This window comes from Camelina sativa, chromosome 13 (assembly GCF_000633955.1).
Source record: "Camelina sativa cultivar DH55 chromosome 13, Cs, whole genome shotgun sequence".
Lineage (NCBI taxonomy): Eukaryota > Viridiplantae > Streptophyta > Magnoliopsida > Brassicales > Brassicaceae > Camelina > Camelina sativa.
Genome location: NC_025697.1, coordinates 7,490,672 through 7,510,428, shown reverse-complemented (window position 1 = coordinate 7,510,428; position 19,757 = coordinate 7,490,672). Strand labels below are relative to the sequence as shown.

The following is a 19,757-nucleotide window of genomic DNA, read 5'->3' as shown; positions in this document are numbered from 1 at the left end:
GGAATTGATTAAATAAATGATTAATTTAACACAAAGAAGAACAGCAAGAATTTTGTTTTTCCACTAGAACAAACAAATTTTGTAGATTAATGAATTCATATAAAATTCACCGTATTTAATAGCAGTGTTCAAGAAAGCGCTAGGCGGTATGTGGGCGGTGACCCAATGCCTAAAACGCTTAGTCGGAATTTTAAACGTTTTTAGGTGGTTTAGGCATTTACAATATGAACATTTTATATATGATATTATATGTAAAATTATATAAAAATATATATTAGAAGAAATAAATAATAATAAATTATAAACTAAAATTAGTAAAAATACATTTCTTTAATTTAGATTAATAATATATAAACATTTATAAATATTTATATAAATATAAAACTTAAAATTTTAAATATATGTAGTTAAAAATAAAAAAATACATTAAAATAAAAATTTTGTGATTTTAGGCGGTTTAAGCGGTCGTTTAGGCGTCTGCTGAGCGTCTAGACAGCGCCTAAGCGGCCGTCTAGACCGCTTTCTTGAACACTGCTTAATAGTAACTAATAAAATTGGATAATTGATCTTTGTTTTGACCAAAAATAAAAATTAAAAAAAACAACTTATAAATATGGGCTTGTAATTTGTAAAGAATATATTTTAGCCTCCTCATAGTCATAGAGACTCATAGCACAGGCGTCGGTTATTTAAAAGCCGTTAAACGATGTACGCGCGAAGAGTCTTGTCTCTGTTCTCAAACCTAACCAAAAGGTTGGTTCTTTCTGGGTATAGTTAAATAGATCAGTTAAACCTGCAATTCCATATATAATCTATAAAAGATCATCATTCAAAGCTGACTTGTTTTTGTCGATTGTTTTAATTGTAGATCGCAAAGTCTCTTGCTTTCGGATCCTGCCACTTGGACTCAAAATTGGGTATTTACTGGGTTTCGCCACAACTTAAAAGGTTTCAATTTTCTCCAGCATTTTTTTTTGATCTTATGGTTTATATGCTTTCTCCGAGTCTTCTTGTATATGGGGTTTTGAGATTTTTTGGTTTATTCGGATTCGTCCAAGTTGTAGACGAGGTGTTTGTGAAAATGCCGCAGAGAAATTTGTTTGCTCACGACTCTTTTAAAGTTTAGTTTTTTTTGTTCATCGTTGATGTTTAATACTAGTGGATTGTTTAAAAGTAGTGTCTCAATATTCAATTGCAGCAACTAGGTTATATGCAAGTGGAAGTGGTAAAGATTACAATCTGTTTGGTAATGTGAAACCTGGTGATGATGACTTCAGAAAGGCCTGGGAGAAAGAAATGGGAGATGATGATACTCTTTGGTCAGGAAGTGAAGACGAGAGTGATGAGAATACAAGACAAGAAAGTGGAGGAAACCGCCTTGAAAAAGAGATCAAGAAAGCTAGACAACAAGCTAAAGATAGCTCTGATTTAATTGATGCAGACGATAGTGATAAACTATACAGTGTTTGGTCAGGAAGCGATGAAGAGAAAACGTTGTGGACTGGGGATGAAGGTGATGATGAAGACGATATTCCAACAGAGCCACGTCCCAACGAGGCATCTGATAAGTACTTAGATAAGTTGTTTGAGTTTGAAGAGAAACCAAAGTACAGGACAATCTCTGAGTTGTTGAAATCTGAGAATGAACCCGAGGAGCTTTCACCTGGTAAAAAAGCGAGGAAGCTTGCTGTTGAGAACGCGCTGAAGAAACTGAACAAAGGGCCTGACGGGCGCTACACAAACGTGTGGGAAGTTATGAGTGATGTCGACATACTGATTGGAGCGTTCGAAAACATTATCTCAGGACCTGAATATGAAGAGCTAAGAAAAGGCGGACCCAAGAGACTGAACATGCAGTTCTTTAAAGATATACAAACTCGCATGAGAGATCCAAACTTCAAATTTACACCTGAGATAAAGTTGAAGCCGAAGAGTAAACTAGTGCCTAGGAAGAAATGGCAGAAGGCACAGTCCAGAATAAGGAAAGCGAAGAAGCGGTAAAAAGCTTCTTGGTTTGCTCAAAGGATCTTGATAGATTAACAGGTGAGTAAATTCATTCATTGTTTTAAAGATTGATTCTTAGTGATTCAAGTAGCAAATCCGTTTCTAGTAAATTCTTGCTTCTCTGTTGATCAGAATGAATCTTTGTAGGGTTAAAGCATGCTTTAGAGAACACCAAACAGCGTCATCAACATCGAGTCTTATGACACTGTGTCATTGTAACGTGGTACCGTGATTGAACAGCTTTCCTTTGCCGTGATTCTGATCTTTATATTCCTTCTTCTAAAGAAAGAAGCTTTGAAAGAAAAGCTAAAGATGCTTTGGTCCCTCTTGGACAATTTTTTTTTTGGGGATGAAGAATACAAAGCTTTTTCCACTTTGATCTTTAAAAGTTTTCTTTTGGGATGAAAAGTTGGAACTTGTAAATGTTGATACTCTCATTGCCCTTTGAAGCTTATTCTAAGAAAAAAATTAAAGAGGAAGCAATTTGCCTAACAAATCACAAGATGCTGATTTTTGGGTCTCTTCCCTAAATATTATTCCTTGCTTCATATGTATATGATTATCGTCAAAGTATCTCATTCATGTCCTATAGAAATTAGACAAGTTCATAAAACTTTAGCTGCTTAATTGGTCCATTATACCTACTTCCACCCATAAGATTCTACATAGCTTATGGTTATCGATTTGAATTATTAGAAGAAATATATTGTTCGAAATATAAATAGATTCCGTTTAAGTGTTGTCTCTATAATCTTATTACAAAGTTTTTTCTACATTACTTTTTGATTTGTTATGAGGATAAAAAGTAACAAAAATATACAAATACCAAAGAAGAAATATATATTTAGAGATTGTGAATAATACAACCCTCTCACATGATGGAACAAGCGGCGTGTACGTTGTCATCGCTGAAGAGGGAAACGTAATTTTCCTCGGGAGCGTTTGCGGTCGGAAACGATTGAGTGGGATTACGAATGTGGCCTGCAGGGGCACGTTTGTCGTACATGCCAGGAGCAAAAGGGTAATAGACCATATGCTGAGGTATGTACGGCCAAAACTCAGCCTTTTTACCTGTGCTCTTCACTCTCTTCAACACCTTGTTTGGGTCTACGTGTCCATTCACCGTTATCCGGCTCTGTTTCCGGTTCACCTCCACCGATTTCACTCCTGTACCGGTCGGTTCCAAAAATGTTTAAGATTACTAGATTTATTTTATTTAAAAAGTTACTAAAAATGTAAGGACTCAAAAAAAGATAAATTAAAATATATAATTGGATCACTTTTTGCTGATACGACTCTTTTAATATATGTAATGTAAATAAAGATAGATTCCTGACCATTTGACCCATAATATTTTTGGACTATAAAAGTTGGCAAGGGAATGAGCAAATGATTAGTAATTGTAACTCTATATTTTTTTTTTGCCAGCTATAAATTTTGCAATTTTAAGAGTGGGAATACGAATCTTTAAAAAAGAAATTAAAAAAATGTATAGAATAAAGGAAATGGAAACAAAAAGGTAAAAATAAAAAAAATAAAGAGAGATTGGAGAAAAGTTTTGATTCAAAGTCAGAGAGAGAGATGAGAAAGAATACCTTTCATGCGACGAACCACGTTTCTAACCCTTCTTTCACAACCATCACAGTCCATTTTCACCTTGATATCCACTGTCTACACAAATCCATTAAATTACATACCAATAAACATGTGTTTAAGAAGAAAGAAACAAAGAGCATGTTCACATTTTGAAACGTAACATTTGATTTTTTATTTTTGCATACACGTATAACGTATTAGCATATAGTTTTGATGTTACACCAAATCAAGATATGTACATGTATATAGAGTAGTATTTGAAAGAAAGGATGAAAGAGCAGAATTGCAAAGGTATTGAGAAGAACAGACCTGCAATGGCTTACGCTTGGTTTTGGCATTGGCGTATGTATATGAACAAAAGCTAAAGATGTAATCAAATGCCCCCATTCTTTTCTCTCCTCTCTTCAACAAGAAATTAAAATTATGTATATAAATATATGATCAAATGTGTGTGTGTGTATGTATTGTATGTGTGTATATTGTGTATATATATATATATATCTGAGTCTGTCTGTGTGCCTGTGTGTGTGTGAGAGAGAGAGAGAGTATATATATAGGCAGAGAGAAGAAGAAATAGGCTTTCTTAATAGAGAAGGAGAAGAGAGTTACGTGACAGGCATTCAATATTCCATGTCTATATATAGGTTTTCTTAGTAATCTATTTTTCAAAATAATAATAATTTTGGACGAGAGAGTTGTAGAAGAATTAAAAGGTTGATTTGGTATGTCTTTTTTTTTTGAAAAATTTAATAGAGATCAAAACATGAGTTTAACAAATAAAACATTTTAGTGAGAAATGAATCTTCTCCTCAAATGTGGTCTTCAATTCGACTTGAATTTTATAAAACCTAAATAGGCGTGCTCTAATTAGAAAATACCTATGTTTGATCTTAAACTCTTTAATCATATAAATGCAATGAGAATGTATATCTTAAAAAGTTATTTTATTGGCCTTGTTTTATTATACAAATCTCTTTTTTTTTTATTGACCTTTGCTTTGGTTTCGATTCAAAAGAGTATGGCTAGCTTGTGCATCACCCAATTATTATTTATTAAAAATAAAGTTCCAATAATTGCCTTATAGTATGATTCCATCAAACTAAGATAATCATAAAACTATATAGAAATACTATTATAAGATGCCTTTTCAACACTAAAATGAATTATGTCCGTTATTGAATAAAAGCATTGAACAATGCTTAAACTTGAGATGCTTTGTGATACAGTGTGATGTTGAGTTACAAATGAACTTTGACCTTCCCTTTTTCTATTATTGGATAGAGTAGCATTTTTATTTGGATATTTTCAGTAAATACATAGATATCTAAAAAATTAACTATATAGACATAAATAGTTTGTGAATAGAGATGTTTGCCTGATATGTAGGTTGTTTTGCTGATAAAAGACTAGGAAGTAGGAAATTGTATGAAATAATCGAGAATTGAAACACTATGTTCTATAAAGTTTGCTTAGGGTGCTACAAAGACACTAACTCGGTGACAATACATTTGTCTCATGTGTTTTTTTTTTTTGCTGATATACGTTTTGAACCGAACACCTTTGGGCATGCCACAAGATGAAAAGAGGTTGCAATAAAATTCGACGGTGATGAGTTTCTAACGAGTCTAAATTAATGGTGGTAAGGTTTCAGATTTTGTGATAAAAATATAGAAATTTCACATGAGGCTAGACTCACTTGGTATCTTTTTAACTTAGTAAGATGTACGCAGAAACTCGAGAGAACATGGAGCGAATACAGTGACTTGACGTTGAACCTATGCTATTTTTTTGGTAGGAGAGTGCTATTATATTCGAACTTTACTGAAACATATCAGACAATTTTTAAATCGCTCGTAGATTCTAAGCGACTTGTGTGTGTGTCTTTACGGCTTTAAATCAGCCGTTAATCTTGTCATTAGCTAATAAATTAGTAATTACAGTACTAGCTAGTATCCAAGACAATTGCCATACGTTTTTTTTTTGTTTTGGTATAATTGCCACCGGTTAAAGATTTTGTATAGGACCTTGAAAGCACGACGAATTGGTTTTTTTTTTTGGTCAACTAGACTGTCGTCTTCTTTCGTGGTGTTTGGAGGAATGATAAAACGTTGTCCATAAGAGAGAGACATGAGATCATCACAATCCTTCTTTCTTTTTCTTTTTTTTTCGAACACCAATCTTTCTACTCACAAGTCTTTGATGTCAACACAAAAGTAAAAAGAGAAAGAAAAAAAAAACATATGAAGAAGTTTCTCTTAGTAACTTACAATCTCAAAAGACCTGAAAACACAATAAGCAAAGAAAGAAAAAAGGATCTGGAACTCCAAATTGATCCTAAACGCAACCGTGAGAACCTCTTAAACCTGGTGCAATCATCTTTGGTAGGGTCTTAATAGCGGTCATGGCGTCTGCAAGGTAGTTAAAGTACGTATTTAAATGCAGCCAAAAGATTTGCAGTAACAATAAGGATTTTTCTCTGTTCTTTATCAAAGTTACCTGCGGCGATCATAATCCCTCGGTTGTCTTTCCCTTGACCTGGACCGCGAACTGCGCCGGCTTCTTGAGTCATAGCCACGTGACTGATTATAGTTTCTGTCATGTTCACGGTGGTCATGGTGCCTGTCGCGGTCTCTACTCCTACGGTCAACATCTCTTCCACGGTCACGGCTATCTCCTCCGTCTCTGTCTTTACTTGATTCTCGCTCTCTACTCCTCTCCTTTGATCTGAGATTGGTTAAGCTTTTCAGCAAAAATGTTAAAGATTTAAGGAAGCAAATTATTAAAAGTATCCAAAGGCTTGAGGAAAGTAAACCTCCTTTCTTCAACCCGTTCCTTCTGAACTTTGTTCTTCTCCTCCTGAAGAAAACAGAAAGAACATAACTATACAGCATAAATTGAGACCAAACAGGAAAATCACAGTAGAAAGTTTCTATGGCTCTTACCTGAAGCTCTGCCAATTTGTCGCGGATCAGCATGTAACCCAAATGAAGCTTCCCTCCAAAATGATCAGCTAACCGACGATCACTAAAGGCAGTACGAAAGATTTTTGACATTGCCAAATGCAGATAACAAATTGGTGACATAATTATAGTTTAAAGCTCCATTACATATCTCTAACAGGCACAATAAATCAAGAAAGAACGCACATTTATTAGCTGCAAAAGTAATCCTCGTAAAACTGGGCCCAAATAGCCTGCTGGTGAAAAGGAGGTACAATAGCCGGGGTCAAATAATGAACCACTTGCAACCCAGGAATCTATCTCTAGCTTTCTTATGAAATACCAAGGAACCATAAAGCATAAATGTTTTAAGTAACCAAACCTAACCTGTCATAGACGCTCAAAAATGCTCCGCATATGTCACATAGACGCAGTTTCTGGTCTGTCTGAGACAACAAAAGAACAAGAGTGAGGGCTACCAACTAACAAGCTGACAAAAGAAACAGAGATGGTGCATCGAGAAGAGATGAGAAGATGGTATACTTCTCTTCAAAAGCAATTTCTATTATGCTGTTAAACAACTGAGAAAACTGCATCCTACTAAGAGAAAAGAAAAATTATCCTATCAAAATTTATAAGCCATTACTTCTTTTCAATTACTAGAAGCAGGACTATCTCCCTTAAATTCTAATGGTCATCAGACTAAACGAATACCTAAGCATTAAGAATCTTGAGGGCCGCTATACAAAATGAATTTCAATAGATTATTATGTCGGAGATAAGGTGATAAAAATGATGATCCTGACTTACAATGCGCACATCAGCAGCAGTGTACTTGGTTGAATCCACTACAGGTTCTTGCCTAACAGCAAGCTGAAACATATACAATAAGTGAGTAGGGAAAGACAATAGAGAACATGCAGAAATATTCAAGCAAATTACAGAAACCAAAACAAAGAGAGATCCATGAGTTGATAGAATTCATTAATATCTCCACATCCTATGAAGTACCTCAGAGATAAGATCCAAACAAAAAACAAATGTACAAAAGAAAACAAACCTTCTTAAGAGCTTCCGCCTCTTCGAGTGCTTTCTGCGCCTCATCAACCATCCCTTGTTCACCTGAAATAACATACAGATATCATAACTGCAAAGTGGCTGTTCCCAACATTGAAAAATTAAAATGTTCCTTCTGTCGTTATGTAACTATAAACTGCCTTCTTCTAACACTGCCTATCACAAAGGTTTCCCAAGCTCAGTTTTGAACATTCATAAAGAAACAATTAATAGGCCTAGTAAATTTTTAGATCAGCCACCAGAAACTCACACATTGGCAAAGAAAGTTGAATTTAAAAATTATAAGATCAAATATAGAAACCAAAATTTTGCACAACTGCAATGATAACTTAGAACTATCGGTTCAAGATCACCACAGATATGACTTAGAGGTTTCCCCCTTACCAAACTCTTCTGCTTTCTTTAATTTTTCATTGATCATTTCTTGAGTACGAGGATCAGGCGAAGGTAATGCTGCAGCTGGTGGCTGAGCTGGGACGGGCTGTGGCAAGGATGCCCTATCCTTGTTGAAGGCATCCAACAGTAGCACAGCCTGTAGGGAAACAAAACACAGGACTTGACTGTTAACAATGTACCAGGCACAGCAAATAGCAAATTAAATGATGACACACCTGTAGGTCAGCTCTTTTAATCCTCATTTCTTCAACTAACTCGAGAGCTCTAATCTTCAGATCCATTTTGCCTTCAAGATCTGCGATATGAAAACATTCTGAATAATATAGTAGCATCCAAAGTTTTATAATCACACAACAATCACTAGCAGAAGCTTTTACATCCAAGCAATTTAGTGCCAATTACATAGAAAGACGTTTTTTTCAAGTTTAGAACAGTTATAAAAGGTGAAGAGCCACCTCTGGCAACACCACAGGAAACCTTTATTTTCCACAAGATGAAATACTAAACATAAAGTACCATAGGAGCAGCTTAAATATTCAAATAGGAAGTGGCGGGTCTAATTCTAAAATTGATTAATTTACATCTTGTAGCTTGATTAATATAAATTAACTATTTTGTTCGGGGAAGCAAGCACATATCAAGAAACACTTCCAAGTTCATAGCCTACTCTAGATGTTGTATAGAAGCCTACAGAAATAACAATGAAAATACACTACCAAAAAAGTGCAAACACAAAGTGTTCCAGATTTATATGAGCCGCAATGAAATTATAGTCATAAGAAACCCTCAAGGAGAAAGGAACATATAGTGGTCAATTAAGCAGCAATTTTTGTTTATAATTATTTTCTATTACCGTGCAGGTCTGCTTCCTTCATCTTCTCTTTGATTTGCTTCGATAGTTCGAGAATTTCAGGTGACTGAAATAAAATAATGAAATGATGAGGAAAAAGCTTGAGTTGAAAAAAAAACCACAAAAAGAACTCAGATAAATTAAAACTTAGATAATCACCTGAGTAACTTCGATGACTGAAATTGCAATGGCAGCTTTGGCATCCTCTTCCTGAAGACGATTAAGGGCCCTACCAATCTTCCTATCACACTCAATAATAAGCCTATCTATCGCATCTTCCAATTCCCTATCGTAGTTGTCAACACCTTTTGCCTTTGCTTCTTTATATCTTAGGAGGAGTTAAAGCAAAACATTCCACTGAAAACTTGTGTGGATATTAGAAAAAAACAATAAAAAAGATAGGTTCCAGAGTCACACATAAGAAGAAGAAGAAGACTCTACATTCGTTCAGAAAGGATACTCTTTCCTCAGCTGCAAAGAGTGCACCTTTGGGCAAGGACCCATATCCATTTTCTGATAATATAAAAAACATGTCAAAGAGTACTCACAGACCAAACTAGCCAACTAATATAAAAACTGAGCCAACACAAGTTTAAATGTACAACAACTTACAAATCTTGAACCCGAAAAATTCACTCTGAAGTGTTCAATATGCATAAAAGAGCAAAACGAAGACTATGCAGTAGCAAGTAGCAACGTAGCGCCACTGTGATAACACAAAATTTCACACTGTTACCTAAATCAACAACCTCCCCCCCAAATCAACATTATCCAAAGCACTATATCAACTAACACGTACCAATACTAAAAATACACATACCAATATTATCAAGGGATGGGGAAATTAGGGTTTTTTTTTTTCCCTTTCGCACAAGATACTAATAATGATAAAGCCATTGAGGCTTGAGCTGAAATTAAAAAAAAAAATGGGCATCGAAGAAGAAAGATGTATATATACACACCGTCAATTGAAAAAGCTCGTGAGGACAGAGACCAGAGAGGTAGAGACGGCAAACATCGCGGTCGTAGTATTTGCGATTCACCTCCGTCACATCGCCGTTTCTGTTAGCTCCCATGAGCACATCGAGCTGCTTCCTCATAGCGTCCATCTTCGTTATCTCTCTCTCTCTCTCTGTCTCTGTCTCTGTCTCTCTTTCTCTATTTCACCCACACACTTTGATTCTCTGAATCACAAAAACTAATCTTCTCGGCGGACAGAGAGATTGTTTTTTTTTTTTTTGTTTGATCGGAAGCTTAGAAATACATTTGAACAAAAAGGGGCTTTTTTTTTTTTTTTTTGTGTGTGTACTAAGATTTTTGGTAATTAGGGTTCTGTGTCTTTTAAAGGTCGCTAAAGTTGAACAATTTTTAAGATTTAACCCAAATTAACATTAGGGGTTTATTGTGACAATTTAAAAGTATTGGGGTATTGTACGAAAGAACAAAAAAACCTTTTTATAATTTTAAGCCGATAGTTACGAAAATGCCATCACTGCTCCGTTACACTAAAAAGAAAAAAATCGTTTGAGTGTCCTCTTTTTTTTTGGTTGAAAATGTAATTTCATAAGTATCATATATATATATTCTGATGTATTATTAGGTTTTGCACTCGTGCATTTGCTAGTAGTTTGAGATGTGGGACTCATATAACGGACTATTGATTAGTATTTTGATGTTTGAACATTATGTGTTAAACAGGTACTTAATTATATAGTCCATGATCATGGTGACAAATTAAATGGACTTTACGCAATTGACATCTTGGATGGATTCATCTTAGGTGGTAGTTGACATCTGTCTCTGTCTTATTTTTTGTACATTAGATCCATATCCTAGGTTATGTAAGACAAACGATGGACAGAAGAAAGATGATTATATTAGACTTCTAGTTGACTGAGTCCAATTTATGGAGGACGATTTTTATTGGATGCAAAATTGCAACCCTGAATCAATCCAAGTTTTGCTTAAGAGATTAGAAAAACGGTGATCACTAAAGAACAATGAGATAGAAAATCTAACTTAAAATTTGGGTTTCTAAATTTTATACCATATATACTTTTGTTGTTGCAGTTATGAAAGAGCGTGACATTTATATTTCTTGAACAATATACCATTAATGCCTCTCTTTTTTTGCTACCAAAATTGTTTTCGATTTGCATTTCTTCACTTTAGCATACACATCGACTATTCAAATCTCTTTCTGTTTCCAGCTTGAGTATTCATATGTGGACGGAGATAGAATCTCATTTCTATCCACTTGAAGTAACTCATAAATAAGAAGTCTTTAACGGAGTATTACTTTTTCCCGTTCGATTTTATCCTTTTATATTTTACTTGTAACATATCAATATTGTCTTTTATTGACAGAATAAAATGGAATCGGGATCAAAATAATCATCTATGTATAATATGTTTTTAAAATGAAAAGATATCTAATTAGAATTAGTTGCGTGGTGAGAAAAAAAAAACTCTTAGTTCTTTTTCAAATAGAAATTGAGCCTTATATTGTTTTTAAAAGTATATAATTGTAGCATATTTTTTCATTTCAATGTTTTTAACATTATACTTTGTGTTTTTTTTTTGGTTGTTGTTCCATATCGTATAACATGTTTTCTTTTTTTGAGAATTACAAATCATTCATGGGACCGTGTGTATCGCACGCCAATTTTACCATTCGATCGATTATAAAAATCTCTGAAGGAATACAAGATTGTTTTCTTTTTCCAATAAATACAAGTAGTAGTAGTAATAAATTATCATAAGAAAAGAAAAAGTTGTCGAAAAAGAAAATGAGATGTCAGTCATGCAAAGAGTCAGTGTGATGTGGAGTGGAAACAGAAGAAACTAGCCCGCTTTAGCCGGGGGAAACAAAAAGCTTTTCATGTTTATATAAATGAAAAAAGTGAAAATGTTGATTTGTTTGTCTTCTGAAAAATATGGAATAATATAGAATAGAGCATAAATATAAAGTACTTATGATGATATGACAATGACACTGGCTGTGGGCTGTGGCTGATGCAATTGCAATGTGACAATGTTATGGGTTTTAGTACGCAAGGCAGGCTTCTTGCAGTCGCAGACCCTCATCATTTCCACATTCGTCTTTTTTACAATTTTTTTCTCAAAAGAAGAATTTTATAATAGTATATCTTTATCTACTAGTAAGAAGAAACATGAGAAAAAATCTAAATAAGGTTTAGGTTTACTTTTCAAAATACTAAATAATGTCCAAAGAATTAATTAGCTTGTCGAATTATTTAATTATATACTTTTGTAAACAGCCGCCTAGGTTGTCTCATAAATATCGGAATGTATATAAGAGTAAATAAAATACTACTACTTCTGAGTTCTGACTAAAAACATGTTAGGCAAAAGGAAACAAAATTGACTTGCAACTCAGGATCAAGTTCAAAGAAGTAATTTCACATCAATGACATATACTAATGTGTGTATATAGTAAATGAGTAAAAATGTGCATGCAAATGAACAATGAATGGGCAAAGTAAACGGTATTGGGTGGGGGAATGGTAGAGCAGCAGCAGCAGTAGCATTTATGCTGACAAATATCTCAAAATCATCCATCTGACTTTAATAACATTTCCTTAAACTTTTTCTTTTGTTGTTGTTTTTAACACTTTNTTTTTTTTTTTTTTTTTTTTTTTTTTTTTTTTTTTTTTTTTTTTTTACACTTTTCTTTCTTTTAGTTTCTTTTTCGTATTCAGATTTTCTACTACTTTCAGATTTTTTATCTTGATATTTTCAGTCATACGTACGCTCTTGTCAGTTTGTAGTTATCTTCAACTACAGGAGTTTCCTTTTATTTTCAGATGGAATCTACAGGTGTTTCTCACTTCAATGTATTTACAATAACACATCATGATAATTGATTCCTATGGTTTTGACAAGTAATACTCTTTTCACGCAAAACTTTGGATGATAAGTCTAAAACCTCATCTATTTCGCTTTTTAAATTAAATACATGCAAATGAAGTCTTATTCTGTTATTCTTGAATGATAACCATTTTGTTTTGTTTTCAAACTCGTTTCGATGTAATATCGTCTCGAATCAAAACATATATAGTAAGTGAAATCTAAAGTTTCTTTGGTAGAGATCAGAAAATTTGAACCGTGTATCGAAAGTGTAAAAACTATTTTAATTCCTAGATCTAGAGGTATTGAAATAATTGGGTACCAAAGGTTTGGGGGATATATAAAGCAGATATGAACAAATTGTTAGGAAATAAATAATGTGATTTTGTAGGTACGAGGCAATTCTAGAACGTGTGTTGGTGGTGTGTTAGATATTGCAGGCATAATAATTGAGAAAGTAAATTTAAATAGACGACGAGAATCCATTGAATCGTATCTTACAAAAGAAAGTCCAAAAAACTAAAATTTTATAATTCGAAAGATTATAAACCCATGCACATGCTCACTATCGTCTCATTGATCCATGTGTATACCCTATGTTTTCCTCCCTAATTACCCTAATTCATTTATTAATTCGAAACTAGTCGGATAAGCTCAACTACTTTACTTTTGCTTAGCATGTACATCTCTAGCATCCCTACTAGTCATCCACATCTTATGTAATTATACTTCCTTTTAAGTATTATTTACATTTTTTTTTTTTGCGTTTGCAACGTTATAGTTGGAGGATCGAACCAGATTTGTTTTGAAATTTGGGACGTTTTTATTGGTTAATTAAACCATAACCACCAGACATTACATGCTTTTATATACATGCATGTCAAATTGAGTTTGAGACACAATTTTAAAAATTTAAACGTCGATCGTAACTCTTTACTCTAAGGTTTAAACTTTTAAGTAAGCATATTGAACCAAACATGGATATCAAGATCATGTGTGGTGTATATTGCACAACATATCTCTAGAGAAACATATGTTACGTGGGATCCCGGGAAATATAACAAAGTACAAAACCAGGAATCATTGCGTTTTTTTTTTTTTTTTGATTTATTGGTTTAACTTTGAGATTGATGTAAAAATACTAAAAATGACGAATCGCCTAACACAAACGCAATCGCTCGGTCGTGTTATACGTCCAAACATACACATGTCTCTAACAGACACAGCATCATTGGTCTTAAATCGACAGCGAGTGAGTTTTTGGATTTTACTATTGGTCCTCGTGTTACACTTTTTTGTCTTTTACATTTAACCTTTTTATGCGCATGAAGAGAGAGATAGAGAGAGAGTGAAACAGAGATTTGAAAGGGTTTTGACTGAATAATTAAAATGTTACTAAACAAATTACAATTAAGAGATTACCCACATGAATTACAGTACTACCCCTACCCTTCAAACCGACCAATACATCTCCACATTTTTCAAAAAACAACTGTTTTATTTATTTGCTTTCTGAATTTTAATTGCAAAATTCTATTATATAAATGCGCATATTATATCGCCTCGGAAGAAATGAACATTATATTTTTGACTTTTCTTCTTCTTCTCTCTTCATTTAACACCAAAACCTTTTTCTTTCTCCCATTCATGCATGAACCCTAACTAAGTTCTTCTTCTTATTTTCTTCATCATCTCTTAACAAGGAGTTATTAGATTACATGAACTCAATGAATAACTGGTTGGGTTTCTCTCTTTCTCCTCATGATCAAAATCATCACCACACGGACCTCGACTCTTCTACCACTACAACCGCCGTAGATGTCGCCGGAGAGTACTGCTTCGATCTGGCCGCTGCTGCCTCCGATGGGTCTTCTGCCGTTCAAACATCGTTTGCTTCTCCTTTTGGTGTCGTCCTCGAAGCTTTCACCAGAGACAACAGTAGTCACTCCCGAGGTTTTTGTTTTAAAATTTTTATTTATTTATTTTATTTCTTGTTTTTGTTCATTTTCCCCTTCTTCCAATGCATAGAACAAAGACCAAGACTCACGCACGTAACCCTATTTTTGTTTTTGCTTATTTATCGATTTCATATCTTTTGAGAATTTCCATGAGTGGGGTTTGGTGCTTGTTCACATCTCATGAATTAAAAACTTAGTCAAATATATGATCTATACATATTCTTATTCTCCATTAATCAATATCAAAATATGATCACACATTTTGTGTACATATTTTTAATTTGTGTCCTCTAAATCAAAATCCCATTTCTTTTCGAATATAATAGCGGGTTATGAATCGAACTCAACAAACCATAATCAGTTAGGGATCTCTTTGTTTTTTGTCTATAGATTGGGACATCAATAGTGGTGCATGCAATAACATCCACAATAATGAACCAAATGGACCAAAGCTTGAGAATTTCCTCGGCCGCACCAGTACGATTTACAATACCAACGAGAACGTTGGAGATGGAAGTGGCGGTTGTGGAGGAGATGGTGGTGGTGGTGGCTCACTAGGCCTTTCAATGATAAAAACATGGCTGAGTAGTCAGCCGGTGGCTAATGTTAATCATCAAGACAATGGTAATGGCGCACGAGGCTTGTCTCTCTCTATGAATTCTTCTACTACTTGTGATAGCAACAAATACAACAATAATAATGATGTTGTCCAAGAGAAGACTCTTGTTGATGTCGTTGAAGCTACACCAAAGAAAACTATTGAGAGTTTTGGACAAAGAACGTCTATATACCGCGGTGTTACAAGGTTCTCTTCATCCATTTATATATATATCTGTTGTCTAAAATGTCACATGAATCATGATTTTTTTGGTAAAGTTTGGGACATTCTAATGGTTAAGGTGAAAGAGTGCTACGGAATGTTCCTAGATATATATTAAAAAGATACATTAATTAGTGCATATGGGCTTAGATATATAGAGTAATAATACATATATGGTATGCTCACATTTGTTTGTATTAAATGTTCAGGCATCGTTGGACAGGAAGATATGAGGCACATTTATGGGACAACAGTTGCAAAAGAGAAGGCCAAACTCGCAAAGGAAGACAAGGTATACATATGTAGTTTTTTTTTCTTTTTTCAATTTATGTATAATTTGATACACCAGTATCTATTTTCAAACTAATCTAGGTTTTCTTTTAATTTACATGTGTGTTTCCAAAATTGGCGTCTGGTGTTTATCTTCTCAGTTTATTTGGGTAAGTCATTGATATAAGTTCCATATAAAGCTATAAATAGATGTACATGACTAGTAGATCTACTTTAAGTATAATCTAATTAGATTGTTATCTGATCATGCAGGAGGTTATGACAAAGAAGAAAAAGCAGCTAGGGCTTACGATTTAGCCGCACTAAAATATTGGGGAACCACCACTACTACTAACTTCCCCGTAAGTTAAATTAATCAATAATTCATATAAATTCCTATCTCCTAACCATTTTTATTCTTTTTTAATGACTGAATAATTCTTGTTTTTTTAAAATTATCTTACTTTTGAATGTCATGTTTATATCGTTACATTTATTACAATAAACTAATAATGTTGGCTGGATATAATATTCAGATGAGTAGTTATGAGAAAGAGGTAGAAGAGATGAAGCACATGACTAGGCAAGAGTATGTTGCCTCTCTGCGCAGGTATATAATGGAACTGTTGAATTTATTGCATATGACATATATTATTCAGTTTTATATTACATGATAGAAACCCATCACGTATATATTTATTGATATTTGTAATTCACATTATAAACTCATTAATATTACAAGGAAGTATTTATAATAACCATTAAAATATGCAGGAAAAGTAGTGGTTTTTCTCGTGGTGCATCGATTTATCGAGGAGTAACAAGGTACTTAGTATAAATAAACAGAACAAATACAATGCTTTAATTTTTTTTTATGTATATATAACAATTAATATAATACTATGAATCTAAAATAAATGGTAATTTCTTCTAATATGGGTTCAAAAGGCATCACCAACATGGAAGGTGGCAAGCTAGGATCGGGAGAGTTGCCGGTAACAAAGACCTATACTTGGGAACTTTCGGTAAGTTTTTTTATTAATTTTATTCTCATATTACACTATTCAATCAAATCTTCATAGACCGTAGATATTAATTGTGCACAATTATACAAATCATGTAGGCACACAAGAAGAGGCTGCAGAGGCTTATGACATCGCAGCCATTAAATTCAGAGGATTAAGCGCAGTGACTAACTTTGACATGAACAGATACAATGTTAAAGCAATCCTCGAGAGCCCAAGTCTACCTATTGGTAGTTCTGCAAAACGTCTCAAGGAAGTTAACAGTCCGGTTCCAAGTATGATGATCAGTAACAACGTTTCAGAGAGTGCAAGTAATGTTGGCGGTTGGCAAAACGCTGCGTTTCAGCATCATCAGGGAATGGATTTGAGCGTATTGCAGCAACAGCAGGAGAGGTACGTTGGTTATTACAATGGAGGAAACTTGTCTTCTGAGAGTACTAGGGTTTGTTCCAAACAAGAGGAAGAACAACAACCTTTCTTGAGTAACTCGATCGATCATCATAGTTCCACTTCTGATGATTCGGTTACCATTTGTGGGAATGTCGTTGGTTATGGTGGTTACCAAGGATTTGCAATCCCTGTTGGAACATCGGTTAATTGCGATGCTTTCACTGCTGCTGAGATTGCCTACAACGCAAGAAACCATTATTATTATGCTCAGCAGCAGCAACAACAGCAAATTCAGCAGATTCCGGAAGGAGATTTTCCGGTGGCGATTTCGAATAATGTTGGCTCTAACATGTACTTTCATGGGGAAGGTGGTGGAGAAGGGGCTTCAATGTTTACAGTTTGGAATGGCACTTAGAAAAATAAGTAAAAGATCTTTAGTTGTTTGCTTTATGTTGTGAACAGTTTGAATCTGTTTTTCTTTTCTCTCTTTTTTGGTAAGTTTCCTATAACTTTTTCATAGTTTCAATTATTTGGACAAATTTTTCAGATTAAGGATCATTTCATTTTTTGAGCTAGCCTATTTTATTAGTATTGTATTACCAAAAAAAATGTTGTTTGTTTCGTGAATTCTTTTTTTTTTTTTTTTTGATATATATATAGTGTGATCACAAATTTATGTTATGTTCTTTCATAAAAAAAAATATAATCATGTGAACAATTCTGTTGTTTTTCTTTTAAAGATTGTACGTATAGGATGCAATTGAAGTAGATAGGTTCGGCAAGAGACTCAACATTCTGGTTTTAATGTCAATAATGATGATCAGTTTCCCAAGTTTGTCCCAAAAACTGTCCAAAAAAGATATATATATATCTTTCAATGTTTGTGCTTTGGTACACAAACTACAATTGCGTACATAAGGATCCAAGATCCGTGGTGGGTTGCTGACGTGAGTGTACGTGACCCTGATCAAACGTATTGCCCAAAGATTGACTTGTGTGGCAATTGGGTTGGTTGGGATCGCCGGTAGACTATCATCCGTTTGGTATTTGAGAATTATCACATAGAGGGACTGGTGCCGAGAGGAACCCGCATGGAAACCGAATAGATAAGAAAGGCTGATGAAAAAGCACAAATACATTTCATCGTTAGATTCTCTTTAAGCTTATGTATGCAGAAAACTCACCTAATTAGGGACAGAAGAACGTAACTTGGCTTGTACTCTACTCACCAAACCCCCTTTATATTAATTTTAATAAAAATTACTCTACTAGTATTTTTCTTTTTGTTAGTTTCTAGATTTAATATATACCAAGTTTAATTGCCTTTTTATATCAACTTAACACCAACAATAATTCATTTAAAAAACGAATCTAAAACATATATAATTTGGTATAATTTAAAGACAGAAGGAATGAGATTAGGACAGTACGTAAAACGAAAAAGACAGGCAAGTTAAAAAAAGGTGAAGCTTGAGGAAACCGCGACGGTGAAAGAACAACATATATGTCAAGCTGATGGATGTGATCAGTGAGTTTGTTGCACTTCCAGCAAAATTAAAAAATTATTCTATAAAAAAAAAAAAAAATATATATATATATATAAACGAAAGCTTAGCTTGAAGGCAATGGAGACTCTACAACAAACTAATGTACCATACAGAGAGAGAAATCCAAAGGTTTCATTCATAAAAACCAAACTTCTTTCTTCTCACACATTGATGAATACTATCCTATGATCTCTGATTTGTGCTCTCACTGTCGACGTTGATCGCTGCTAATCTCCGGTCGTCAGTATGGAAGCTAGCGCCGGTCTTGTTGCCGGTTCTCATAATCGTAACGAACTTGTCGTCATTCATAACCATGAAGAGGTTTTTCTCATTCATTACTCTACCAATGTTTTTATCAATTCACTAGTAAAATATTTTACTGCATATGGTTATTTTTTTTTGTTTTCCGAATTTCTATTCTGTATGTTAAGATTTTTTAGTTTCAGTAATTGTAGTAAAATTATATTTTTCAATTTTAACATTAGCAACAAAAAAAAAGAAAAAGCTACTATGTTGTTGATCACGTAAAAGTTAGCAATTTTTCAATCACTGTGTATATTTTGTCATTATTAACAACATAGTAACTTTTTGTTGTTGTTGCTAATGTTAATTTAAGAGTCCCTTAATTTAACCACTTAAATTAGTTTACCTATGGTTATGTAATTGAAAAAAAGTATATAAAAACCAAAGAGAGACGGTTTAATAATGTCTTGCAGTGAGCTGAACCTTTTTTTTTTTTTCTGGGTAATTTAATTTACAGCCAAAGCCTCTGAAGAATCTAGATGGGCAATTTTGTGAGATATGCGGAGATCAGATTGGTTTAACAGTAGAAGGAGACCTGTTCGTGGCTTGCAATGAGTGTGGTTTTCCAGCGTGCAGGCCTTGTTATGAGTACGAGAGAAGAGAAGGGACTCAGAACTGTCCTCAGTGTAAGACTCGCTACAAGCGTCTCAGAGGTATTTTAATTATTCACCGCTCTTATCTTGTTCGACGAAATGCCTCAATGAAAATAAAA

The 19,757-nt window shown here is 34.0% G+C and overlaps 5 protein-coding genes across 12 annotated transcripts in view; 3 read left to right on the top strand and 2 right to left on the bottom strand.

Moving 5' to 3' along the window:
- LOC104735786 lies at positions 460–2,577 on the top strand. Of its 2 annotated transcripts, none has more exons than XM_010455642.2 (4): positions 460–753; positions 869–948; positions 1,199–2,043; positions 2,137–2,577. In XM_010455642.2, exons 1-3 carry the CDS (start codon positions 707–709, stop codon positions 1,999–2,001), a joined length of 930 nt encoding a protein of 309 aa, XP_010453944.1. In that variant the 5' UTR covers positions 460–706; the 3' UTR covers positions 2,002–2,043; positions 2,137–2,577. The 2 variants fall into 2 exon arrangements, with proteins under 2 accessions (XP_010453944.1, XP_010453942.1); XM_010455640.2 differs by having other exon boundaries at positions 463–753; positions 2,152–2,577.
- Positions 2,709–4,067, bottom strand: LOC104735785 (heavy metal-associated isoprenylated plant protein 21). Of its 2 annotated transcripts, none has more exons than XM_010455639.1 (3): positions 3,910–4,067; positions 3,600–3,675; positions 2,709–3,171 (listed from the first exon to the last, which is right to left on the bottom strand). In XM_010455639.1, the coding sequence occupies exons 1-3, from the start codon at positions 3,985–3,987 to the stop codon at positions 2,876–2,878; spliced, it is 450 nt and encodes a 149-aa protein (XP_010453941.1). In that variant the 5' UTR covers positions 3,988–4,067; the 3' UTR covers positions 2,709–2,875. The 2 variants fall into 2 exon arrangements, with proteins under 2 accessions (XP_010453941.1, XP_019089936.1); XM_019234391.1 differs by having other exon boundaries at positions 3,600–3,671; positions 3,910–3,992.
- Positions 5,734–10,175, bottom strand: LOC104735783 (U1 snRNP-associated protein usp106-like). 5 transcript variants are annotated; one of them, XM_010455638.1, is made up of 14 exons: positions 9,825–9,914; positions 9,475–9,568; positions 9,323–9,375; positions 9,022–9,190; positions 8,866–8,929; positions 8,228–8,307; positions 8,001–8,148; positions 7,600–7,661; positions 7,350–7,412; positions 6,927–6,985; positions 6,543–6,624; positions 6,413–6,456; positions 6,097–6,324; positions 5,734–6,008 (listed from the first exon to the last, which is right to left on the bottom strand). In XM_010455638.1, the coding sequence occupies exons 2-14, from the start codon at positions 9,517–9,519 to the stop codon at positions 5,990–5,992; spliced, it is 1,116 nt and encodes a 371-aa protein (XP_010453940.1). In that variant the 5' UTR covers positions 9,520–9,568; positions 9,825–9,914; the 3' UTR covers positions 5,734–5,989. The 5 variants fall into 5 exon arrangements, 2 of the variants coding, with proteins under 2 accessions (XP_010453940.1, XP_010453938.1); XM_010455636.2 differs by lacking the exon at positions 9,475–9,568 and having other exon boundaries at positions 9,825–10,173; XR_759493.2 differs by lacking the exons at positions 5,734–6,008; positions 6,097–6,324; positions 9,475–9,568 and having other exon boundaries at positions 6,543–6,796; positions 9,825–10,175.
- On the top strand, positions 14,315–17,782 carry LOC104735782 (AP2-like ethylene-responsive transcription factor BBM). Its single transcript, XM_010455635.2, has 9 exons — positions 14,315–14,685; positions 15,081–15,495; positions 15,720–15,802; positions 15,942–15,950; positions 16,054–16,142; positions 16,317–16,390; positions 16,555–16,605; positions 16,729–16,805; positions 16,904–17,782. The coding sequence occupies exons 1-9, from the start codon at positions 14,451–14,453 to the stop codon at positions 17,608–17,610; spliced, it is 1,740 nt and encodes a 579-aa protein (XP_010453937.1). The 5' UTR covers positions 14,315–14,450; the 3' UTR covers positions 17,611–17,782.
- LOC104735780 (cellulose synthase A catalytic subunit 7 [UDP-forming]) overlaps positions 18,989–19,757 on the top strand; it is a 4,799-nt gene continuing 4,030 nt past the window's right edge. For both annotated transcript variants that reach the window (XM_010455632.2, XM_010455631.2), the window contains exons 1-2: positions 18,989–19,063; positions 19,503–19,698. In XM_010455632.2, coding sequence (XP_010453934.1) covers positions 18,989–19,063; positions 19,503–19,698 — 271 coding nt within the window. The remainder of the gene's footprint in view (positions 19,064–19,502; positions 19,699–19,757) is intronic.